We start from the raw sequence: 26,755 nt of genomic DNA on the forward strand, positions 1-26,755 counted from the left end.
TGTAAGAATTAACATTCTGGGTGTAAAGGGCAATACAAATCACACAGTGTCTGACACACAGTAGACTCAGTGAATTATATTGAATTGAGTGAATAGATGGAGGAAGGGTGGAAGAAAAGAAGAAAGGAAGAAAGGAAAGATGGAATGAATTAGAAGAAATTAGCCAAAAAGCTAGGACTTAGGCTATGTAGGCTATGATCATAGCTTGAATAACCCTAGGCAAGTCCCTTAGTTTCTCATCTGGGCAACAGAAACAATGTCTTCCTTATTGGTTTTCTGTGAGAAATAAATCAAATTACATAGAGAGATATGTGGTTGAAAGCACCTGACAGTCATAAGACCTGCAGATCAGTAGCAATTCAATACAATTCATCAAATATTTGCTAAGCCCTTACTATTTGCCTGGCATTGTATCCTGGGTGCTAGAATTATGCAGAGATGAATAAGACAGCCAGGCTTGTACCCTGGATAAGGCAACTGGGATGGAGGCAGTTCCAGTTCTTGATCTTAGGACTTTTATTTTATTTTTCATATATTCCTAATAGACTCTTGAAATCCCCCTCTGGTTGAGCTGCCCCAGTCCTTACCCACTGAAAACCCACAAGTCTATTAGGGGAGACAAAACTGTAAACCGAAAATTCCAAAGTTGCGAACTGCAACAATGGTGGCCCCTAGATGTATGAAGGAAATAAGGAGGGGCTGAGGAACTGGAGCAGGGGAGTTGGGTGAAGGCACCTGAAAGGGACGATGCATGGGCTGAATTACAGAAAATAAACAAGAGTTCCTATATAACGAAAAAGCAGAGAAAGGGCATTTCAGATCACAGGAAGCATCACATGCAAAGCCAAAGAAACAGGAAATTGCTAATTCCAGCTTCTGCCATTAACTGGCTCTTTTTAACCTTTCTGGAATTTCCTCAGGTTCCTCTGGGATTTCAGTCTTCTCATCTCAGAAAATGAAGGTCAGGGTGGAAAGAAAGAATCTAGAGTTCGGGAAGATGTTTTCTAACTGGATACCTCCATGCTAGAGCATAAAGAAAAGGGGTAGCTTTAAAAACGGCACGAGCCAGAAGCCCCTTGTTTTGTGACTATCAAGATGACAGGCAGAGCCTGCAGCCGTTCAGAAGCTTTCTCCACTTGATCTTAGCCAAAAGGCCAAGAAGCGATCAGAAATTTTCTCAAAGATTAATTTACCCACTTCACCAGTACTTAGGGCATGGACTGGGCCATGGCCAATGCTATCAAAAAGACCACAGTCTAGCAGAGGGAGGCAGGTAGTAAATAGGTATATTAATACTTGGAAACCACATTGTGAGTGCAAGGGGACAGGATAACAGAAGCTCCCAGGACGTGCAGGTCACGTCCAGGTGACATGCAGGGTGAGTGACGGTTTATCTCCTAGCCAAATTAACTTCCTGTTTCTTCATCCAGCCTCACCTTCTCCGAGAAGCCGAAAACATTTTCAGCGGCCAATTTTTCCTTGGCAGGACGACAGGGTGCCCTCTCTTCACCTGCAACCTTTCCCAGGCCTTGCCTGGGGCTCCACGCACTCACTGCAAATGCAGGTCCCAGAGCTGACCACAAAGTGCCTAAAGTGCCTGCTCCCGCGACAGCTTCGCGCAGACCTGAGCGCCCAGTGCAGAGCCCCCGGCGTCGTGGAAGAGGGTGGCGGGAAGGCGGGATGTGCAGCGCCTCTGGGTTGGGCTGCGGCAGCTGGGCGGGACTCAGCCTAGAGTATAAAAGGGGAGCGCCACTCTCCCGGCCGCAGTACTGAAGGTGGCGCCCCAGCAGCGGTCTAGGGATCACTGCCACTGAGCTTGCAACCAGACCCAGAGACACTGAAGAAGAAAGGTCTGATTTCTATTTATTCGTTTATTTAGTACAAAAGAACGGAAGTGGGGCTGATTTGTGGGTGCAGAAAGCAAGGCTGGAACTGGTCCAGGGTCTTAAACACGTCGGGACGTTTACAGGGTACGGGGGAGGGAATCCAGCCGCGTCGAGGGGCTCCAGCAGCCCCAGGCGCCCAAACTCAGCAGCTTCTCTCTCCTGCAGACGCATCTCTTCCCGCCACTCCTAGCCTCAGCCTCCAAGGATGCGGCTCCTCGAGAAACTCTGCTCCTCCAACTCAGGCAGCTCCGCGCCGAAGCCCGCCTTCGCTAAAGTGCTCACGCCGAATCGCATCCCCGAATTCTGCATCCCGCCGCGGCTGCCGGCGCCCTGCGCGCTCGAGTCTCCAAGCCTGGCCGCCGCCCTGCCCCGGCGCTGCGCCGCTGAACGCGACCTGTGGCCCCGCGCGGCAGACGAGGACGCCGGCCGCACAGACTGGGACCCGCGCTCGCAGGCCGCGTTGTCGCTGCCGCACCTGCCCCGTGTGCTCACCGCCTACGGCTTCTGCGTGCTGCTCGAGAGCCCGCACACGCGTCGCAAGGAGTCGCTCCTGCTCGGGGACCCGTCCGCGCCCCGGCCTCTGACCCACACCTATGGCGGCGGCGGCGGCTGCGGCCCGGACGCCCCCCTGGGGACCCTGTGCGGCCCGCGAGCTCCGGGCCAGGCCACCCCCGCGGTCCCCGGCCGTCCCCGCCCGCCCCAGGACGCGCTCGTCCCGCGGCCCCGCGGCTGCCATCTTCTGCGCGCCCCCGACGGGTTGCTGAGCCGCGCGCTGCTGGCCAGGAGGAGTCGCCGCCTGGCCCGCGCCCGCTCCGTCTCCAGTGGGAACGAGGACGAGGAGCGCCGCGCGGGCTCCCAGTCCCCGGCCCGGCCCCACTCCGCGAGCCCGCCTTCGTCCCGGGACCCGCTTCCTGAGCGCCTGGAGGCCGAGGGCACCCTGGCTCTGGGCCGCGCCGGCGACGCCCTGCGCCTGGCCGCTGAGTACTGTCCGGGAACCGGACGCCTCCGTCTCCGGCTGCTCCGCGCCGAGGGCCTCGCAGGAGGCGCCCTGGGGCCTCGTGCCGTCCGCTGCCGCCTCAGCCTCGTCCTGCGGCCGCCGGACACCGCGCGTCGACAATGCAGCATTGTGGTGGCGCGCAGCCGCAAGGCCTCCTTTGACCAGGACTTCTGCTTCGACGGCCTCTCGGTGGACGAGGTGCGCCGCCTGGCTGTTTGCGTCAAGGCCCGGGACGAGGGCCGCGGCCGGGAGCGGGGCCGCCTGCTGGGCCAGGGTGAGCTGTCCCTGGGCGCCCTCCTACTGCTCTGAGGGCCCAGCCCTCCCCAAGGCGCTCCGCACCGGGGACTCCGGACACTGACAGCCGCGTGGTACAAAATAAATGTTATTTATTTTTCTATTTATGATATTGCTTTATTGACGTTTTAGTTCTTTACCGTCCACATTTGTCATCGTTTATTGGTAGGGAAGAAAAAGATAATGACTCCCCGTTCTGTTCACAGGACCCCCATTGTTCTTTCCAGACCATTTTTTACATTCCAAGGAAAAATGGGTTGGCTTGGGACTGGGAGAGAAAGGAAGTACACCCATCTGCATTGTTTTTCATTCCTTCCGGTTTTCTATCATTGTTTAACAGTTTTTTTTTTTAATAAAGCAAGTTATTCATTCAGAGTCATGCCCAGTGTTACGATTCATATACACAGCTTTACATATTGATGCGGCATAGGTGATAGCCTAACTTGTGTGCGCGCATGTGCACGCATCAGAGTGAGACCTAAGGATGGATACCTTGGTGGGAAGAACAGGTTTCTTTTGGAAGTTAATTTTTCAAAAATTGCTGAGGAAAAGAAATGGGAAGTGGAGGACCTTCCAATAGATGGTTATGTAGGGAATAGCTATTCCTGGGGTCTTTCTCTTCCTTACATAGGAAATCTTAGAAAATAAATCTTTCCTGCCTCTGTAAACAAGGTGATTTTTTTGTGGCATTTTCTCACCTAGCTGTGTGTCTAATTACACAGTAATTAGCTTGCAGTGGGATTTCCTAGATGAGTTAAAAAGTAAATTGTCAGTTTCTTGAACACTGGGTTCTACAGAGTGTTTTTAAAATCCAACTGATTTTCATTTGTTAATTCAACAAATAAACCTGAGTCCACTGGAAACTGATTACACCCAAGAGAATTTGCCCTGGGCTACAGGAATCCACCATGTAGTGGAAAGCACAATGGAGTGGGAGACAGATACAGAGTTCAGTTTTTTTCTGCCACTTGTCTGGACTAGGGCAAATCAGTTAATCTCCCTGAGCCTCATTTTCTCCATCAGTGAAAAGGGAGTAATAGCTACCTTACATGGTTTTGTGAAGATATGCCTTAATATCCAAATAACCCTTGAATACATGTGAAATATGATAGCAAACCTGAAAAGACTTGCACTGTACTGTTGAATAATGCTCAATAATGTTCCAGAGAATGAACTCCTTCAGGTCTCCTTTCTTTCCAGTTGTTTCTCCCTGCTCCTGAAGTGGAGCCTGGCAAAGGTATGGCTACCTGAGACTGAAGACTTAGAAGAGCTAGGAGAGGGAAAGTAGAACACTTCAGTATCCCCATGGTAAATTTCCCCGTAAGCAACAGTTTGCACTCATTCTCCATCAGAAATTTCTTCTACATTGTTGTTACAATAATGAGATCTCGGTAAAAATTTGATCAGACTAAATAAAAATCCTGGATTTTAAATATTATTTCAAAGTGAACAAATTAGCCTTTAAAAATAATCTCATCAAACTACTTTTGAAATTGAGAAAACACCACAGAGATGGCATGTCCAAAGCTGTACAGCTCATGTGCATAGCTGAATTCAAACAAGAACCAAGTGTTCTGACTTCTCTGGAAGACTGACCCACCCTTGTGGGTCAGAGGAAGTGAGGCCAGTGTGTTGGAGGAAAGTATTCCAAGAAGAAGAGACTGTTGAACCTATGTATTCATATATAAATACATGTGTATTCATAAATAACCTATGTATTCATAAATAAGTATATTCATAAGTAAATACATGTTTTTATTTAGTAAAAATAAAAACATGTATTTATTAAAAATGGAATTAGTTTCATTCTGTAGACTTCAGAGAACATAATTAAGATGACATACATACAGACATCACTCCTTTTCAGAGGGCTCAATTTAACAAAAATGAAACTTCATGTAAAAAATTGACTTCTTAATAGGTAAAGAATCTGGAATGAGCACTTGATGAAATACAACATTTGTTTGTGACTGATTATATTTATATAAATTTATGTATTTTATATATTTACATAAATATGTAAATATATAAAAATATATATAATGTCAAGATCACTGAAATCCGAGAGTGACATCAGCAAGATGGCTGACTAGAAGCGGCATGCAGTATTTCTCCTGTGCTGGGCTTATTTCACTTAACATCATTTTCACTAGGTTCATCCACATTGTTGCAAATGATAGGATTTCATTTTTTAATGGCTGAGTAGCAATCCATTGTGTATAGATACTAAATTATTTTATCCATTCATTCCTTGATGGACACTTAAGTTGATTCCATACCTTAGCTAGTGTGAATAGTGCACCAATTAAGATGGGAGTAAAGATATCTTTTCAACATACTGATTTCCTTTCCTTTGAATATATACCCACTAGTGAAATTGCTGGAGCCTATGGTAGTTCTATTTTCAAATTTTTGAAGAATGGTTGTCATCTTCATAATGGGTGTATTAATTTACATTCCCACCAACAGTGTATAAGAGTTCTGCCTTCTCTACATTGTTGCTAGCGTTTGTTTTTTGTTTTTGTCTTTTTGATAATAGCCACATGAGCTGAGGTGAGGTGGTACTTTATTGTGATTTCAATTTTCACTTTCCTGATTAGTGATGCTGAGCACTTTTTCATCTACCTGTTGGCTATTTGTATGTCTTCTTTTGCCCATTTTAAAATCAGATTATTTGGATTTTTAAATTTGTTTGTTTGCTATTGAGTTGTCTGAATTTATCATATATTCTGGATATTAACCCCTTGCCTGATGCATAGCTTTCAAAATTTTCCCCCGTTCTATAGGTTGTCTCTTCATTCTGTTGATTGTTTCCTTTGCTGTGCAGAAGCTTTTTAGTGTCATGTAATTTCATTTGTCTATTTTTTCTTTTGTTGTCTATGCTTTTGAGGTCCTATATAAATAATTCTTGCCCAGACCAATGTCATGAAGTTTTTCCCTTATGTTTTCTTGTAGCAGTTTCACAGTTTGGGATCTTACATTTAAGTTTGTAATCCATTTTGAGTTTAATTTTTGTATGTGGTGAAAGATAGGGGTCTAGTTTCATTTTTCTGCATGTTCATATCCAGTTTTCCTAGCACCATTTATTAAAGGGACTGTCCTTTCCCAATGTGTCTTCTTGGCACCTTCATTGAAAATCAGTCGTAAATGTTTAGGTCTATTTCTTGATTGTCTATTCTGCTCCACTGGTCTATGTGTTGGTTTTTATGCCAATACCATGCTGTTTTGGTTATTACAACTTTGTAATATATTTGGAAGTGATGTAGGGTGATGCCTTCAGCTTTATCCTTTTGCCTCAAAATTGCTCTGGCTATTCACGGTCTTCTGTAATTCTACACAAATACAAGAATTTTTTTTTTTCTATTTCTGTGGGGAATGTCATTGGTATCTTGATAGGTATTGCATTCAATCTGTAGATTGCTTTGGACAGTGTGGGCATTTTAACAATATTAATTTTTCCAGTCCATGAACACAGGATATATTTTCATTTCTTTGTGTCCTTTTCAATTTCTTTCACCCATGTTTTATAGTTTTCATTGTGGAGATCTTTTACCTCCTTGGTTGAAATTTTTCTGAGGTTTTCTTTTTTTTTTTTTTTTTTTTTTTTTTGTTGAGATGGAGTCTCGCTCTATCACCCAAGCTGGAGTGCAGTGGCGGGATCTCAGCTCACTGCAAGCTCCGCCTCCCGGGTTCCCGCCATTCTCCTGCCTCAGCCTCCTGAGTAGCTGGGACTACAGGCGCCCGCCACCTCGCCCGGCTAGATTTTTGTATGTTTTTTTAGTAGAGATGGGGTTTCACCGTGTTAGCCAGGATGGTCTCGATCTCCTGACCTCGTGATCCGCCTGTCTCGGCCTCCCAAAGTGCTGGGATTACAGGCTTGAGCCACCGCGCCCGGCCTATTTCTGAGGTTTTTAAGCATCATATGTTCTCACTGATAAGTGGGAGCTAAGCTATGAGGACGCAAAGGCATAAAAATGATACAGTGGACTTTGGGGTACTTGGAGCTCGGTGAGGAATAAAAGACTATACATTGGGTACAGTGTATACTGCTCAGATGATGGTTGCACCAAAATCTCAGAAATCACCACTAAATAACTTGTTCATGTAAGGAAATACCACCTGTTCCCTAGAAACCTATTGAAATAAAAAAAATTATTCAGAGTTTAAAATTTTTATTTTTTGTAGCTATCATAAAAGGGATTGTTTACTTGTTTTTTGATTTGTGTATGTTGAACTATCCTTGTATCTCTGGGATGAATCCCACTTTATCATGGTGAAGGATCTTTTCACTATGCTATTGAATTCAGTTTGCTAGTAATTTGTTGAGGATTTTTGTATTTGTGTTCTTCAGGGATATTGGCCTATAGTTTTCTTTTCTGTTGTGTCTTTTTCTAATTTTGGTGTCAGGGTAATTCTGGCCTCAAAGAATGAGTTTGGAAGAATTCCCTCCCCTTCCATTTTTTGAGAATAGCTTGAGAAGAATTGGTTAGTTCTTCTTTAAATGTTTGGTAAAATTCTGCAGTGAAACCATTAGGTCCTAGGCTTTTTTTGATGGGAGACATTTTATTACTGATTCAATCTTATTACTCATTATTGGTCTGATTGGGTTTTCTATTTCTTCATGATTCAGTCTTAGTAGGTTGCATGTGTCCAGGAGTTAATTCATTTCTTCTAGGTTTTCCAATTCATTAACATATAAGTCGTTCATAATAGTCTCTTATGATTCTTTGTGTTTCTGTGGTATGAGTTATAATGTCTTCTTTTTTATCTCTGATTTTATTTATTTGAGTCATGTATCTTTTTTTTTTTTCATAGTGTGTTAGTACATTTTTTTTTGCTATAACAGAAAACCACATGCTGGGTAATTTATTTACAAAAGAAATTTATTTCTGACATTTCTGGAGGCCGAGAAGTTCAAGATCAAGCAGCTCTATCTGATTAGGGTTTTTTTGTTGCATCATAACATGGTGGAGGGTATCACATGGCAAGAGGGCAAGAACATGCTAACTTACATTCCTCTTTCTCTTCTTATAGAGCCACTAATCTTATTATGGGGCCCCACCCTGATGACCTCATCTAATCCTAATTACCTCCCAAATAGCCCATCAAATATGAATTTAGGGGTTAATTTTCAAAAACATTAAATTTGGGGGACACATTCAAACCACAGTAGTTACTCTAGCTTTATGTTCATCAATTTTTATCTTTTCAAAAAACCAACTCTGTTTTGTTGATCTTTTGTGTTGATTTTTTTGTCTCTATTTCACTTATTTCTGCTCCGATTTTTATTATTTCCTTTATTCTACTAATTTGGGGTTTCGTTTTTTCTCATTTTTCCAGTTCCTTGAGGTGCAATGTTAGAGTACTTTTTATTTTTTTTTTGAGCGCTTTCCACCTTTTAGATGTAGGTATTTATTGCCATAAACTTGCCTCTTAGAACTGCTTTTGTTGTATGTATAGGTTTTGAAAAGTTGTGTTTTCATTTCCATTTATCAGAATAATTTTAAAAATTTTCTTTTTAATTTCTTCGTTGATCCATTAGTTATTCAGGAGCATGTTGTTTAACTTTCATGTATTTGTACAGTTTTCAAGTTCCTTCTGTTGATTTCTAGTTTTATTCCATTGTTAGAAAAGATACTTAATATAGTTGGTTTATATACTGTGATTACGTATGATAGTATTCTGAATTTGTCTGTATGCTTACTTTTGTCAGTGAGTTTTGTGGCTTCAGATGTTTTCTTGTTACAGTTAGCATCCTTTTCCTTCAGTGTGATGAACTCCCTTCAGCATTCCTTGTGAGACAGAATCATTCTATCCTGAGGCAGGCCACACTTAGAGTCCTAGGATGTTGGCCAGTAACTACTGGAAACTACTCCATAATTTCTCATGAGGTCCAGGCTGATGAGAAGGCGTTGCTTTTAAAAGCATACCCATAAGACTAAGGAAGAATGTCTGTATGTATTTTAATGGCCCAACTTGGGTTGCAATCCCAATCCTGAACCGATTCCTGCAAGAGGAAGGATTTTAGCTTTAGAACTATTGAGCCCATCTGAGTAGCTGAGTGCGTAGGTCAGTTCCTGATGAGACAAATGCTTCTTTCTTTTAGGAAGTAAGAAAGGAGAGTTGAGGTTGCTTATTAGGTAAATGTTTAAGATGAATGGCTATGCTAATTAGCCTGATATAATCACTGTATATTTTATGTATCGAAACATCACTAGGTATCCCATAAATATGTACAATTATGATGTGTCATTCTAAAGATAAAATAAACAAAAAGATATATTAATTGATTGTAATTTATGGGCCTTATTTGAACTCCAAATCAAGCAAACTATAAATAAATAAATAAATAAACAAACAAACAAACAAATAATAAATATATAGTTACATTTGGCTGGGCGCGGTGGCTCACACCTGTAATCCCAGCACTTTGGGAGACTGAGGCGGGTGGGTCATGAGGTCAGGAGATCGAGACCATCCTGGCTAACACAGTGAAACCCCGTCTCTACTAAAAATGCAAAAAATTAGGGAGTAGTGGCGGGCGCCTGTAGTCCCAGCTACTCAGGAGGCTGAGGCAGGAGAATGGTGTGAACCTGAGAGTTGGAGCTTGCAGTGAGCCGAGATTGAGCCATTGCACTCCAGCCTGGGCGACAGAGCGAGACTCTGTCTCAAAAAAAAATAAAAATAAAAATAAATAAATAAAATAAATATATAGTTATATTTATCAAACAATTGGAAACTTGAATGCTGAATACAGATTGGATATTAATGAATTGTTGATAACTAAATTTGGGTATGGTAATGGCATTAGAAATATGTTTTTAAAGAATGTCTTTGTCCTTTAGATATACATATAGAAATATTTATGGGAAAAATATTTAAGTCTGTAGTGGATATTATGGTATGCCTCCCACATCTACTCACTGCCCTCCCAGGACTGAAGTACTCACTCTTGTAGCTACTGAGAGGTTTGGCTATTGACAGCTCATAGCTCAGATCCCCTCTGGAACTTGTTCTCTGAGCAATCCTACTTCTTTCACTTTTCCACAGGTATTGATCCCAAGAACAACACCCAATAAACCTCCTGCATACAAAAAAGGAAAGGAAAGGGACGGGAAGGGAAGGGATGGGAAGGGGAAGGGCTGGAAAAGGAGAGAGAGAGAGAGAAAGAAGAGGAGAGGAGGGGGGGAGGGGAGGGGGAGGGGGAGGGGGGAGGGGGGGGGGGGGGGAGAGGGGGGGGGAGGGGAGAGGAGAGCCAGAAAGACAAATCTATACTCTGCATGGCCTTTGAAATGCTTAATTTCTTTGAACTAAGGTTTAGCCTTTTCTAAAATATTGGGTATGAAGATGAGAAAGGTTAAATGAGATTGTTGCATTTATTCAGAGCAAATTCATAGTAATAGGTAAACAGTTTTTCATTTTCAAATGTAATCTGAACACCTCCTCTCTAGCTCTTGAAAATGATTATAATTTTGCCGCATGGCTTTATGCACATCTCTCTTTAGCCTGTACAAAGGCTAGTCTACTGGGAACATGTCTGGGTGAGCGCACTAAATGACAAAAACACAAAAAATTACATCTTTCCATTCCACTGGTTGTATACTTCAGACTCCATGTGCCGTGTTCCAGAGAGAGAAATAACAGTTCAGCTGATGTGTGCTTCTAAAATCCAGCCATCACTAGGAGGTTTCATCATTTGGGAATATCAAGGCTTTGTCAAAATATCCTTATGTGACCGGACACTAGTATTTACCCTAACAGGGAAAAAATCCATATTTTATTTTATCTGGCAACAGAACAGGATGTATTTTGCAGATTGATGACTAGTTTCTGATTTACAAAAGAATGGATATCCCTTGTCTCTGCCTGCCTGTCAGGAGGTGGTGCCTCATCTGTCAGAAATGTTCATACAGTGCTCCACAGCTCCTTCTAGCTACCTGGCTCAGAGCCACCACATCTTCCTTACTTGTTCTGCTCTGGGTTTCCCTCTTCACCATTATCGTGTTTTTTTTTTTTTTAATTACTATTTTTAATTAATTCAGGTTTACAGAACAGTTGCTAAAACTGTTACTAGAACTCCCATATACCCTTCACCTATTTCCAAATATTAACATTTTACCATAACATTTTTCTCATTATCCTTTTCTATCTATAATCTATCCTTTGAAAAATGAGTTTAAACTGTACTATCATCAGATTTAATTTCCTAACACTCTGCTTTTATTGCAAACAAAATCCTTCTATATCTAACATCGCCCAGAATTCTTAGCGTTAAAATTTAAGATCCATTCTAGTCTCTCCCCAGTCCAACTCCTCCAGCCTTATCCTCTGGGATCCCCTGTCTCCGGTATTCCTCTGCAGCAAGGAGAAAGTCCACTTGCTGTGCCATGAATGTATCTCTTTACTGTATCCTGATAAAATTTGTGCTGTGTGAATTTTTCATCATGATCATAAGATGAAACATTATTGAAACTGTATTTACACACAAGCCATTAAACTTGTAGAACTGATAAAAGAAAAAGCTAATCAACAAATTATTTGATATAAAAATGTTATACATAGAGCAGATAGCTAAGAGTAGAGGTGCTCATATAAGAAGTCTTCTCCTGGCCGGGCGCGGTGGCTCAAGCCTGTAATCCCAGCACTTTGGGAGGCCGAGACGGGCGGATCACAAGGTCAGGAGATAGAGACCATCCTGGCTAACCCAGTGAAACCCTGTCTCTACTAAAAAATACAAAAAAAAAAAAAAAAACTAGCCGGGCGAGGTGGCGGGCACCTGTAGTCCCAGCTACTCGGGAGGCTGAGGCAGGAGAATGACGTGAAACCAGGAGGCGGAGCTTGCAGTGAGCCAAGATTGCGCCACTGCACTCCAGCCTGTGTGACAGAGCGAGACTCCATCTCAAAAAAACAAAAACAAACAAACAAACCCACAAAAAACCAAAAAAACAATTAGTGAGGGGTTAGAACTTGGATTTGAACCCAGGCAGGCTGGCTGCAGAGATCAAGCTCTTAACACTTTTTCTCCCCTGTAGAAGACTCCAGGCATGAGAGCTGAGGTACCTGCTGCAGGCAGAGACAGGTGGAGGTGGGGGTTTGAGGAACAGTGGAATGGTGGAGTAGGACGGATATTAAAAACAAACTTCACTCATCTCACAATTTTTTCCCAGGCATTAGCCTGAAAATGTAAATTCTGCATAAATCAAGGCTTAGAGAAAATGTCCTAATGGAGTTTACTATGAGGTATTAGTGCTATAACTATACCAGGAATCAAATACATCTGCCCATGTCCCAGAAATTTTCTCCAAAGATGGATAATTATAAGGATGCTGTTAAAAAATAAAATAGTAAGTATATTTTCCCTGAGAAAGGGAACAAATACAAATAACTTTTAGGCAACTAACTTGAGATAAAAGCAGAAGAAAATTGAAGAGCTGTGAATGGAACATCTGATGTGGCTTAGTTTCCATACAGATCATGTGACAGGAAACTCCAACAGCCTAATCAGTTCTGTTCTTTGTGTTTCCACTCACCATTACGTGGTCAGGGTCATGATATCACTTATGTTCCAATGAACAGAAATCCAGAAAGGGAAAGGATCTGCTGAGGCTGGTTGGAGGAGAGGAGGGAGGTCTACTGATACTCTGCAGCTGTTTGTCCAGACTGCGTTTTCCTTGTAAAACAGGCCACTCTGGGGTGCCTCCTCTTCTCAAGAGGAGCGAATATTAATGGAGCACTAGAGAAGGTTTAGGGAGCACTTACTGTGTAAGTAAGTACTTCAGGGAACTTACAATCTTATGAAAGAGAAAGACATGTCTAAAAAGCAGGACAAAGTGAAAGATGCCCAACAAAGGCAGATGCAAAGATGAAACTCTGATTAGATCTAGCTTTCAAGGGCCCCCTTACGGATGGGGCAGACCCTGCTCTTCTTACCATCTGCTTTCTCTCTCCTGGTTCCCTGGGACCCTCCCCGATGAAGTCTGGCTCATAGGCGGCTTTCCTTTTGCACACTTCAAGGGCTCCATGAGGGAAGATGGTTCAGGTGGATAATATGATTTTCAAAGAGATAAACTCAGAGGTGTGGGCCTAATGCTTAGGTGGTGAAGCCTGGACACATGGAATGGTCTGGGGATAATGTACACGTCCCTAGGAGACTAGGTCTGGGACCAAGATTGAGGATCCAAGAAAAGAGGTTGCAGTCCTGTAGGAAGGCTGGCTAAATGGGGACTGTGGAAGACACGTTCAATGTTGGGCCATGGGGAACAAGGGAAGAAGGCACACAGTGAGGAGGAGGGATGGAATAAGGCTGGTGTTGGATGGGTGTCCACGGCACAGTAGCCCTGGGCCTGCCTTCCTATCTCTTCCCTGCCTCCTCAAGATCTGTTCCCAGAGACTTAGCTGGAACCAAACATTTGCAAAATGGATTATGTTTTTACCTCCTCCTAACTTTATGCTTTCTGATATGCTTTATCATTTTCATTGGTCCTCAATTGTGAGTGTTTTCACAAACTTTAGTGTTCACTAACTTTGTCTATTTCATCCTCTCCTCCCCAAGCCTCATTCTTTCAGCTCACACATATACACTCTTAAATATAAAGGGCAAAGTTTTGGTTTAATGGAACACTCCAAAAATTTCTACTTATAATTTTTAGTGGATTTGCCTACTATCTGTGGGAAGGCAGAGTGAAATCAGGCCATCTGTGTTCCATTAAGACTCATCCACTTCATACCAGGGTGACTTCAGGCAACTTACTTAAATTCAGTCAGCCTCAATTTTCCCATTTGCAAAGTAGGGCTGATAATAATGAAACTCACTTTACTTAGAGTTGCACTAGGAATCAGAGATAATATCTGCAAAGACCCTGGCCTGGTGCCTGGTAATGGCTTGGTCCAGGCGCCTCTTCATTGGAAAGAGGAGTGAAAGTAGATAGAGGTGGAAATTCTTAAACTGAGATTAAATTCTGAATTCAGTATGTTTCAATATGGAATTACCCAGTTACCTTAGACCCAAAACATATATACACACACAGGAATCCCGCCAGACAGAAAGCTTTTATGATATCTAAAATCAAATAATGGATAACTATTCATATTGTCTTAAAAGAGATTATTTCTATACTTTTCAAAACTCTGAAAGCAACCCATAGCACAGTCCTGGGTATGTGTAACTCTGATATCGTGAGAATTGGCTTAGAACCTACACAGCTTGCAAGCCTTTCCTGTTTGGGGGGAAATTTAATATTTCATGGGTTGTTGGAGTGAGAATCAAAATAAGCTTAGTTTTCATTGTGAAATGAGTTCCTGTTTTTTGTGTGTCTTAATGCATTGCAATCTAATTCTTGTGAGCTCAGGATTGTTGTCTTGTCTTGCTTTTTACTGTATCCCCAGTCTCTAGAACAGTACTTGGCACACAGTAGGACTCAATAAATATTTCCAAAGTAAAAAATGTATAATCATATTATTTCCAGTAAATTGTTTAAGGAGGCAAGTAGACCTCTGTTTATATCTATGTTATCTGCATATCCTTTCTTTCTGGATTTCTGACTACATTGGTAATTAAACAAAGTGTGAATAGATGAATGCCCCCTCTTGGGGCCTACATGGAAAGATCACAATGGCTGAAGGAGGAGTGCCAGCCTGTGGACTTGGGGGAGGCAACTATGTGGAATGTGCTCCAAGAGGCATGAAAAATTGCCTGAGAATTCCTCCATGGCACCCTGAGAGTGGCTCAGAGGGGACTGAGAATGAGCTAGCCCATCCAGAAAAGCTTGGCATCAGAACCAGGAAGAAGCAGATGGGGGCCCAGTGACCAGAGGCCATGGCAGGATATGAGCATCAACAATGAGGCCAGTTCATAGGCACAGGGACCAGATGAAGGCCACTAAGCCACTGCTCAGCAGAGCCAGTCACGCCAGGCAATGGCTCTTGGTCCAGCATCTCCTCATTGGAAAGAAGAGTGAAAGTAGATACAGGTGGAAACTCTTGAACTCACTGAGTTTAAATTCTGAATTCACTATATTTAAATATGGAATTACTGAGTTACCTTAGACCACCCTCCCCACACACATGCACACACACACACACACACACACACTTTACCCAGGAATCTCACCAGACAGAAAGGTTTTATGATATCTAAAATCAAGTGCTTAAAATCACGTGATTCAAAAATAACATGAGTAACAAAACAAAATCTTAAACATCTGGTCTCTAAAAATCTTTGTAAACTGGTTTTCTCTGGCAGCTATAAAGGTCAAAGTTAATTTAATAAGTAATTATTTATCAGAAATGCAGCTGCTTGTCAGAATCATGATCAGGTTGAACTTTGGTCTGAGTTGGCAGTTTCTAGAGAAGCAGGTGGCCGAGGTGAAAACCTAGCCAGCACCCGGCTTTGTTCTCAGTGGGGTGTTAGGACTTTGAGGGCAGTGACTTGCAGCTGCTGCAGGTGATACTTCAAGCAGGTTCATGATGCTCACATGGGTGACACTAGGAGACCCTTGGCTCTCAATGGCTGTTGTACCTTATGATTTTGATTGCCCTTGGTTTTCCACAAGCACCATAAGATGGATCATGCAAGTGTAGGCAGAGATTGTCAACTTGGGATCTGGGTTGAGGGACACTAAGAAGTTCAGGAGGACGTGTACGTGGTATGAATAAGAGACTGGGGGTGGGGAAAACTTCTAGACCTCAGAGTGGGATGGACAATACACAAGGAATAGGCCTGAGCCATCAGTAGAAACCCAGTTATCAGACCTTGGACTAACCTTACTGCTAAGCAGACTAGATGCTGAGCCTCACCATGTATGGCTGGTTTATTAAGTACTTTTGCATCAGATCAAGATGGGGCCTGAGAACTGGGAAAAGGGCAACACTGCTGGGGCAGATTCTGGATGCCTTGACCAGGAAGCAGACTGGGTTGGAGGGTCCATACAAGTGTCTGCTGCCTTGAATTGCGATGTAACAGTGTGATAAGTGTCCCACATGCCTCTGTATCCTATCACTACAACTAGACTGAAAGGCAGGCCCATGCTGCATGCTTCTTCCCATCAAGCACACCACCTGACCTTTTGTTGATGCTCAATAAATATACGTTATGCATTGATGGGTCTTGGTTCCCTCAGTTTTCCAAAAAAGATAAAAAGTCACTTTCTAGGTAGTTTGCTGTATGAAAAAAAATTATTATTCTGGTTCCCTGCATATGAGAATCAAAATAAGTTCTGGTTTTGTTGTGAAATATGATCCTACTTTTGTATGTCGTGATGCATTCGAATGTAAATGCATTTCCCATGCATTTTCTAGCAAGGAAAATGACAAGAGAAGAATCATGGAGCTGGAAGCACGATCTAGGGGGTGTCACTGGGGAGGGAAGATGTATGGGATCAGGGGTCATGGTCAAGTCAGGAAGCATGAGGACCATTGTAAAGATGTTCTTGCTATTCCCTGCCTCAGACTCCCATGGGTTTGGATTTCTCTGGAAGATGGACCTAAAGGTAGAGCTGGACTCCGGGCTTTGCACCACCTCTCAGGCCACCAACATTTATAGTCATGCATATTGCACACTTTAGGTTTTGCTCACCAAATACTCCATGTCCTCTGTTCCTAGAAACCTTATGCTCAAGGAACCCCTGTCTTCACCTGAATCTGCCTCTTGAACTCCCGAGTCCCACCAGTACTCAGGATGCACAGGACCAGGCCCGGGTCTCCTTCTTCGTTGTCCATGGTTGTCATTGTGGGGGAGGGCTGGACTTTGGCTTGGCATGATTCAGAGATAATGGGAGAGAAGCAGAGACTCTTCATTTGTGCCTAGGAAGGCCAAAGGGCATGGTCCTGGCTTCCACTCTGAAGCTCTGTGGAGGTCACAGACAGGAGGTCCTGAGTAGCAGGAGGATGTCAGGAAGAGCTATGGGCACCCAAGTGCTAGAGGCAGAAGGAATCCAAGAAGGGATGTAGATCCAAAGGGGACTCTGAAGCCAGAACAAAATCAGGGTGAGGGTAGAAAAGGAGGGGAATTGGTTAGGTGGGTTGACTCAATTCAAAGGCATAAAGTCCAGAGAGACACCAAAGCTCTTGCAAGATCACAGTTCACTTTTGAAGTAGTTATGTCCTAGGAAGGTAGAAAGAGCCTATATGAAAGTTCCAGTAGAGAATCTGAAGAAACAGCTGAGATTCACACCTGCATAGCTCTTTACTCTTTGTAGCCTCCATGTTATTACAGTGATGACACCTGTCTATGCCTGGTGTGGCAACATAGAAAGAGTCCTAGCTAGGATCTGAGGGGCCCCTGGGCTCTACACCGGAAACACGCTTAACTCTCTGAGCCTCAGTGTATTTATCTTTAAAACAGGACAATAACAATGCCCTAAATGTGCTTGTGAGATTGGATGAAATAATGTATTTAAAGATATATTTTTTAGAAGCTCAAGAGCCAAAACCATTTCAGAGAATGAATCATAATTCTTTATTTCTTTAGCTGCAGGAGTCGTTATGCACTGAAAATGTGCCAAAAACACTGATATCTTAAATTTATTTCACATTTTTTTTCTCTTTTGTTTCAAATAATAGGGGACTCTGAAGCCAAGTTGAGAAAGCTAAAGGAAGACATCAATACAACATCTGCTGGGCCAGGCGTGGTGGCTCACACCTGGAATCCCAGCACTTTGGGTGGCTGAGGTGGGTGGATCACCTGAGGTTGGGAGTACAAGACAAGCCTGGGCAACATGGTGAAACCCCGTCTCTCCTAAAAATACAAAAATTAGCTGGGCATGGTGGCAGGAGCTTGTAATCCCAGCTACTTGGGAAGCTGAGGCAAGGGAATTGCTTGAACCCGGAGGTGGGGATTGCAGTGAGCCAAGATTGCACCAGTGCACTTCAGCCTGGGCTACGGAGTGAGACTCCAGCTCAAAAAAATAAATAAATAAAAATAAAAATAAATAAATAAAATGTCTGCTAGACTGTGAGCAGAACCTAGTCTCCTGATAAGATATTTACATTTCGACTTACTATTGATACTAAGAGTAAATACTGATGTAAGACTGGACATTAAATAGACAGAAAAGGCTTACCAGGTCTTGATAGCAGGCTCCTTGAACTACATTTCTTAACCAACTATATTTCTGCTTACCCAGAAAAACAAGAGCGCTGTTGCTATAGGATTTTGCTAAATTCCCTTGATAATCGTATCACAATTCCACTTCTTTTAGTGTTTTGTAAATACAATAGTATCTTCATGGGATATTTTGAATTACAAATGTTTTAAAGAATTCTGATGACATAGTTGCACAGCAATATTAACAGGGTGGCCTTGTTTCCAAGTGGAGTTTTTTGCCTGAATAGGGGTTCCAGTGTTTCCTCATAAATTGTCAAAATGCTAAAAACAATGAAAGGAGATGTTTACTAATTAAAATAAAAATAGTTCCTAAAGAGCTGGGTTCACCTGAATGACAAAAGTTTTTAAAGGTGACACCATGGGGAGATCTGATAAAAGCAACAGGAGTCCTAGTACAGTTTTAAAGAATTAAGATAGGAATAGTGGATATGGTATCTAGTAGAAAAGCTTCAGAATTGGAGTTGGAAGCTTCAGGGTCTCCAGATGTAAACAATATGCCTATATTTGTACCATTTTATCAGAAAAACTTACTGAAATTATTTTAGTATGAAGACTATGCTAACTTTTCAGACAGTTAGAAACCCAAAAGGAGAAGCCACAATCCTACCACCTGTTGACAACTGTTAAAATCTTTTCACATTCTCTGCTACCTTTGTCTATGCAGGAGACCAGAATAGGCTGCCCCCAGATGTGAAGGATTATTGAGCTGAAGACAATCAAGAGGTAGGTGCAGGAAAACTTCTCTCTCTCTATTTACCTAAGAACAGGGCATAGATTTCCGAAGAAGGTGTCCTGCCCCATCTTCTACCAAGGAGAACGAAGGTTAACCACTGCAGACAGCTTTAGATGCATCTCGCTTCTCTGCCTGGAGATGGTACCAGAGGAAGCTACATGAACAAGCTTTGCTAAGTACCTTTTATCTGTGTTAAATTAAATCTAGCCTAGTGCCGCCTCCTTACATATTCTAAGTTCAACGTACAGGCTGAACTCCATACTCAGTGAACCATAACCTAACTGGGTCTGTGAACCTAACTGAATGTAATCTACTCTTAGGCCAATCACTGAGTTTCAGCCAATGAAAGACAGCCAACTGTTTAAACTGTATTAAAAAAAAAAAAAAAAAGCAAACACCAAGCAGTAACCAATTCAGCTGTTTCTGTACCTCATTTCTGTTTTCTGTACATCACTTTCCTTTTTCTGTCCATAAATCTTCTTCTTTTTCTTTTTTTTTTTTTTTTTTTTTGAGACGGAGTCTGGCTCTGTCTCCTAGGCTGGAGTGCAGTGGCCGGATCTCAGCTCACTGCAAGCTCCGCCTCCCGGGTTTACACCATTCTCCTGCCTCAGCCTCCGGAGTAGCTGGGACTACAGGCGCCCGCCACCTTGCCCGGCTAGTTTTTGGTATTTTTTTAGTAGAGACGGGGTTTCACAGTGTTAGCCAGGATGGTCTCGATCTCCTGACCTCGTGATCCGCCCGTCTTGGCCTCCCAAAGTGCTGGGATTACAGGCTTGAGCCACCGCGCCCGGCCCATAAATCTTTTTCTACCACGAGGCAGGCCACAGTCTCTCTGAAGCCTGTTTTGGTTTGAGGGTTGCCCAATTCACGAATCATTCTTTGCTCAATTAAACTCTGTGAAATTTAATTTGTCTAAGTTTTTCTTTTAACATCTGCCAGCTATTTGCTTTCCTCCAAGTTACTGCCTGTAGAGACTCAAAGTCCTTTCCTTTGTCTTATCTTATCACTTCTCTAAAATTTTATTGTTCTGTGTTGAAGATGCTACGTAAGCTGAATTTGAAGCCCATTCTTTGAGAACTTCTCATTTCCTGGGCGTCTCCCATGTATATATGAAACATACATACTCATAAACTTTGGTTTATTTTTCTCTTATTAATCTGTCTTTTGCAACAAGGGTCTTTTTCAACTAAGAACCTCTGGGGGTTAATTATTTTGCCTTTATATATATTTAGTTACTTTTCAAAGTTACAACCATGGACTTCGTACAAGGTTATGCATTTTCATATTGTTACAGTCTGTATAATCAAGTGGGGGAGTTTTTTGTTCACTTTTTTCTTTTTAAAGAGAGGGTCTTTCTCTGTCCCCCAGGCTAGAGTGCAGTGGTGTGGTAATAGCTCACTGCAGCCTTGCACACCTGGCCTCAAGCAATCTTCCTGCCTCAGCTTCCCGAAGCACTGGGGTTGCAGGTGTGAGCCACTCTGGCTGGCCATAATCATGGCTTTTAATGCACATATTTGGCTTTCTTGCTTTCTTCACTGGCATCTTCCTCTTGTCGCACAATATATTATTCAGAATTCTTCTTTGTTAAAAAAAAAGTCTTTCTTAGCTCTTTATTTTAAATAGAAAGATTCGATCTATATTGCCAAGTGAAAAAAAGCAAGGCTCAGAGGGGAAAAAATGTGTGTGGAATGATACTTGCCCCTTAGAAGTCAGGTATCTTCTTTGATTAGAGCAAGTATTGAGTTTTGAGATTCCTCTAGTTAGGAAAGGTTGTCATAATACCAACAGCAATGCTTTTGTGATCTTTTTAGCAATTCTTTGGCAGCTTTCTCTTTCCCCCAGGAACTCTTGTCTTCTCCATATCTCTTAATCTAATAAAAAATTATTTTCATGTTTTGCCTTAGGAGTTAGCTCTGTGAAGTCGTAGCTGATTTTCTAGTTCAACATCTAATAGCTACCCATGTAAAGGACTCAAGGAAGGACTGATACACACCTTAGACCTGAACCTACCTAGAACTCAGGCTTAGTACTATACTTCTATATACCAAATGGCTTCCATGGAAGCGATTGGTCTGCCTGAGTTCCTTTAGCCCTCTGAATTAATCTAAACTATCTGAGGCATGATAATATTGTGCATTTTTATTTCTGCATCATGTTAGCAGACTAGTGTTTCTTAAGCAAAAAAGCAGACGCTATTAAAGTATTTTAACTAGGTCCCTCCAACTTTCAGATAAAGGGCTGTCAGAACTTGATGGAATCAACCAGACGGTCGCTTCACTTTTCTAAACCATGTCTTCAACTGTACCATTCACTCCTTCCTTCACCCATTAGGGCAGTCAAAGTTCTTGCTCTCATCTGTCTTCCCTCTTTTTGGCAATATGTAGTTCAGCACTCTGAACACTAGCCTGGTACTCAATAAATAGTAGGTATTCAATAAATGTATCAAGTGAATGGATGAAAAGAATGGATTCTTACAAAGCAAATTACTGAGATGCTATAGAAAGTGTTTCACATCAGACTTCCTTTAAGTCCTGTAATGCTGTAAAGTAGGTATTATTATCCCCATTTTACAGAGGAACAAATGAAGGCTCAGGGAACAAAGTGACTTTTTTCAGGTTTACCTATCCACCTGTGGTAGCCTGTATAATCCGCGGCTGCAAATCCCCACCAATGATATCCACATCCTAATCTCTATAACCCACAGATATGTTACCTTATGTGGCAGAAGGAGTTTTGCAGATGTGGTAAATTAAGGCTGTTGAGATGGGAAGACCATCCTGGATTATTGGGGTGAGCCCAGTGTAATCACGAGGGTGCTCATAGAAGTGGGGCAAGGGGGGTCTGCTGGATAGAGGAAGGCAAAGTGATGACAAATGCGGAGGGGAAGGAACGAATGCAAGTGGCCTTCAGAAACTGGAAAAGACAAGGATAATGGATTGTTCCCCACAGCTGCCAAGCAGAATGCAGTCCTGCCCACATCTTGACTGCAGCCTATAAAAACCACTTTGGACTGCTGACCTCCAAAATGGTAAGAGAGCAACTCTGTAACAAATTTTTATTGTTGTAGGCCACTAAATTTGCAGTCATTTGTTACAGGAGCTACAGAGAGAACTAGTACACTCCTATAATTGGTATTTGAAAGGGCAGGACTCATAAGAACAATCTTACAGCAAGTTAATCTTTATTTTACCACCGCCTCTTCACTCCTGCTGTGGGGCTGGTTCTTCCCTGGCTTCATCTCAGGCAGACCTCATAGCTTCTCCCACGTATAATAATAAAAGTCTCCAGTTGGCCAGGCGCAGTGGCTCATGCCTGTAATCTCAGCACTTTGGGAGGCCAAGGCGGGTAGATCACCTGAAGTCAGGAGTTTGAGACCAGCCTGACCAATATGGTGAAACCCCATCTATTAAAAATACAAAAATTAGCTGGGCATGGTGACGGGTGCCTGTAGTCCCAGCTGCTCGGGAGGCTGAGACAGGAGAATTGCTTGAACCTGGGAGGCAGAGGTAGCAATGAGCCAAGATCACGCCACTGCACTCCAGCCTGGGCAATAGAGTGAGATTCCGTCTCAAAAAAAATAAAAAATAAAAGTTCCCAGGTACTTTCATCCTCAGAATAGTCTCACATCAATAATTAATATGTCCAATGTTATGTAATTTAATTTTTTAAACAAAAACAGAAAAATCCCTAAACTTCAATCATAAAGCATCTCCCTTTCCCCAGCCAAGTACCTACAGTGGGAGCAGCACTGCTGTGGTGTCCCCTTTGGCTCAGCAATTTGGCTGTTATCTTTCTCTCCTGATTTCTTGGAAGGCCAGATGACAACTCGGTTTCAGCTTGGTAATGTGGGACTTTAGCATGGGTGACTCCATTTTGGGTTTTAGTCTGATCTCTTGGGTCCTAGTGCAAGAGCTTAGTCCAAAACAGTGGCCTCCTGCAATTTTTATTTAACATGAATAATCTGAACACCATTTTTCACAACCAAGGAGGAAAACCAAATAAAACCAAGTTGCCCTGGGAGATAAAACACAAATAATAAACTCACCATTTCTGCTTCTAGTGTCCGAAATAAGCAAGCCGTCAACGTCTCTAGTAAAACTAGGTCTCTGGCCTCTGTAACTCCTTCCTTTCCTAATGGGGTTGGGGGTGTTACTTAATTCTTACCTGACTCTAACAAAAACCTTTATCCTGGCTTTTATAATGCTGATAGCTGACCATATGTTATGACTTTTGAGGATGTGATAACCATATGGGAAAATCCACCAGAACAGGCTAATGTAAACTAGCTAACCTTGCTAAAGTTAAGGGATTTTCCCTTTAAATATCTATTATAGACTTATGTATGTATGTATGTATGTATGTATGTATTTACTTATTTATTTATTTGTAAGCCAAGCTGTCTGAAGTCTAACTCCCTTGAGCTCTTTTGAAAGTAAATTTCTTTTCTTTCCTGAGTGCTTTTGTCTCTGAACCTTCAGTTCTCAAATCCTGCATAGGCAGTCTGGTACTTCCCTTCGGTATATGGGAGTGATGGGCATTTATTGTTTTGGAGTCTTCGGCCAAAACAGGCTGCAATCATTACGTTGTCAGCGCTGACTCACAAGTCGGGTGCGGAACTGGGATTCAAGGCCAGGAAGCTTGAAGCAAGTTCCATTTCTACCACAGCGTGGTTCCCTGGTTGTCCTGAAGTTAAAAGCCCCCCGAGTTTCTCTTCTCAGTCTAATAGTGTTTAAATTCTCATCTCTTCTGGTGTGATGGAAAGTATTCTCACCAATGCCTTCATTTCCCCTAGGTGACCTCAGGGAAGGAGGCTGGTTGTGGGAGGAAGCTGTCCCAGTGTCTGTATAAACCTGACATGAGTGTTGACATGGAAGACATTTAATTCTGGAAAGAAGAGTAAGTCATAATTAACCTTGTTTTACAAATGAGTTTTAGCTCAGTGGTTAGCTATGAGATCATTCAATGGTCAGGTCCTGTCTGGGTTCCAATCTCTGTAATTCCTTCTTCTTCCATAGCTGGTGGGTGGGGTGGGGGTGTCACTTGATTCTTAGCCACAGATAAGAATCACCCACTCCTAGTGACTTGGTCCAATCTAGGTGGATATAGTTGGTTTTTAATAGCTTCAGCCCTGCATTCTGGGCATTGAGATTTCTTTGCTGAGAAAGTGTCTTCCCCCTCTGGTACTTTCTGTTCTTATCACTGAGCTTTGACCTTGGACCGCTGAACCCCTCTTTTAGTGACCTGCCCAGATTCTTGTTGTCTTCAAGGGGCTCTGACCCAGAACTTGAGGACAGACCTCTTGCCTTTCTCAGATTTGGGCCTCCAACTCCCCAGGCTCTGCTTACTGGTTGGGATGCCCTGAGAGTTTCACATGAGCATCCTCACATGTCCTCCACTGCCAACATGTGCCTGGGCTGTGTCAGGCGAACAGCATGCCTGCTTACCAGATGATGACCAGACGATGCCTCCCTTCAGTGCTCAGGGGGATATTCTCACAGGTTATGCCCTGCTGGGTCCTGGGATCTAACAAGAGGTCTTTTTCTGAGGTGTTTATTGCAAGTGTCTCCAAGACTTTTTAACTACAGAGACATTAAAAACAAGACAAAACAAGTAACAACCACCACCACCACCACCACGAAAACCCAGAGCCCAAGAAAAAAGCAGTAAGCTTCCTAGTTGCCCAGTAGGGCAACTGATTTCTATTCTACTTTGCTCCCTGTTGATTTTTTAAAAATTGTTTTCTTCCCCAGTGACTTGTTGCTACCACAACTTCAATGAGGAGATAGGACAGTCCCCATTACAAAGGGTAACTTAAAGGAATTATCTGCATTGCGCATACAGATTTGCTCTTGCAGCTGTGGGCTGGAGGGAGCAGGGCACCTTCAAGATGATGCACAGTAAAAAGGGACAAATAGAACTACCCCTGCCCAGAAGGGGCATGTAGAGGAATGTAGTGAACTGGGGCCAACCACCTAGCGCCTCCTTTTCCAGGATAGGTGCCATCACACCGCTGCCTGCTTCACATTGCCCATCAGCTCTGCCAGTTTTTAGTTTGGGCTTTCTTCTGTTCACTCCAAGACATCTCCTGTTTAGCTACCTGTCTCAATACCGGCTTTGCACCTAGCCAAGTTCCCCTGGTCTCCTGTTATTCCCAATGCACCTCACTGTGTCTCTGGCCCACCTGCTCCATGCACCCTCATCCTGTTGGGCCTGACTTGGGGAATTATGAGCATAATTAATATAAGCATAATATTTGAGCAAGGTGACTGAAGTGGCAGTTTATCTGTCCTCATGATTCTCATAATTTACAAACACACAAAAAACGTGTTTAGGATCAGTGGTGCAGTAGGCTCTGTGCGGTCTCCTGAGTCATTCACAGACTGATGAGGGCTCTGAATTTCCTAGGGGACATGAACCTGGCAGCAGTCTGTAAAGAAATGATTGCCATTCAGTGTGATAAGCTGCTGTCAGGTTCATTGATACAAACTGATGTTGATCTTAAGGCGGTCTTGTCCCCAGGTGAGGCAATGTATGATGTCAGGAACTTTGTTAAGTACTTTGTCTTATTCAGTATGGGTTTCTTAAAGTGGAATTTGCACCATGAGTTGTGTGTGTGTGTGTGTGTGTGCATATGCTCACTAACACCTGTCTCCTGAGACTTCTCAAAACCATCTATCCTTTCTGTGATGCCAAATGTAAGGCCAAGCCCACAGAGTTTACTCAGAGGTCTGAAATTCAGTTTCAGGCTCTTCTAGATAATCTTAGAAAAGCCATTTAAATTATCTGAGCTTCAGTTTCCTCATCTTTGAGTTGAAGATAAGATCCCACCTTACCAGGCCACGTAATGTGTATGAAATAGCTTTGTAAACTCTGAAGCACTGAACACAGGTGACTTGCAATGACTCCATCCAGGATTTGAAGTGTTTATTTAGAGTAGGCCATGGGATCTTTCCCCAGGCCAGCCTTGTAAATGCCTCTGGCTCTTGGAGAACTGGGGGAGTCCTGCTATGCCCCCTCCAGCGTCTCCTCCCACATATTATGTCCTGAACCCTGCTAGGTAGAACCCGCCCTGCCCTGCTGATCAAGTTGCAGGGAATGTTGGCTGCTGCCGGGAAATGAAGAGAAGGCAATGAAGAAGAAAGGGCAGCCAGCCAGGAAAAATAGGAAGTTGGTGCATTTGGACGATGATGGGGATTTTTTTCTTTTTTGGCTGGAAGATAAGAGTGTTTTTGTTAGTTTAAGGGGAGTGGGGGCTCATGGCAGTTATCTGGCTAGAACTTGTTTATAGATGGCTCCAGACTTTGAGACCTGGCAGTGCTGGCACTAAGCAAAACTGAAGTGTTTTCAACACAGTGGAAAATCCCCGAAGTCTCCTGATTCTCACTAGAGTGCTCAAGTTGGCAGAACAAACTCTCAGACCAGATTGGACTCAACTGGAGAGGCACAGGGAGGCTGCAAAGGTGCTGCCACTTCTATTTGGCTTCTGCTAAAATAAAACCCAGAGGAGCCCTGGGAGTGTCAGCGTGGAGGTCTGTTCCTCTCTCTTGTGTGGAATGAACTAGCTGCATAAGTTAATCAGCAGAATAGGAAAGAATTTCCTACAGCCCCAAGTCCTGGAGAGGGAATCCCAACACGCAGACTCTATGCCTCTTTCTCACTCCACATGTAACCCTTGAACCTGAAATAAAAGTTGGGAAGAAAAAAATAAATAGTGTTTAGGAAACACTTGGACATGTGTTGCC

General features: G+C 42.9%; 1 protein-coding gene across 1 annotated transcript; it reads left to right on the forward strand.

Moving 5' to 3' along the window:
• Nucleotides 1–1,763: 1,763 nt before the first annotated feature.
• Nucleotides 1,764–3,552, forward strand: C2CD4B (C2 calcium dependent domain containing 4B). The gene is made up of 2 exons (XM_023228646.2): nucleotides 1,764–1,850; nucleotides 2,052–3,552. The coding sequence occupies exon 2, from the start codon at nucleotides 2,092–2,094 to the stop codon at nucleotides 3,190–3,192; it is 1,101 nt and encodes a 366-aa protein (XP_023084414.1). The 5' UTR covers nucleotides 1,764–1,850; nucleotides 2,052–2,091; the 3' UTR covers nucleotides 3,193–3,552.
• Nucleotides 3,553–26,755: the final 23,203 nt, after the last annotated feature.

The sequence above is a fragment of the Piliocolobus tephrosceles genome, chromosome 6 (genome assembly GCF_002776525.5).
Source record: "Piliocolobus tephrosceles isolate RC106 chromosome 6, ASM277652v3, whole genome shotgun sequence".
NCBI classification, from domain to species: Eukaryota; Metazoa; Chordata; class Mammalia; order Primates; family Cercopithecidae; genus Piliocolobus; species Piliocolobus tephrosceles.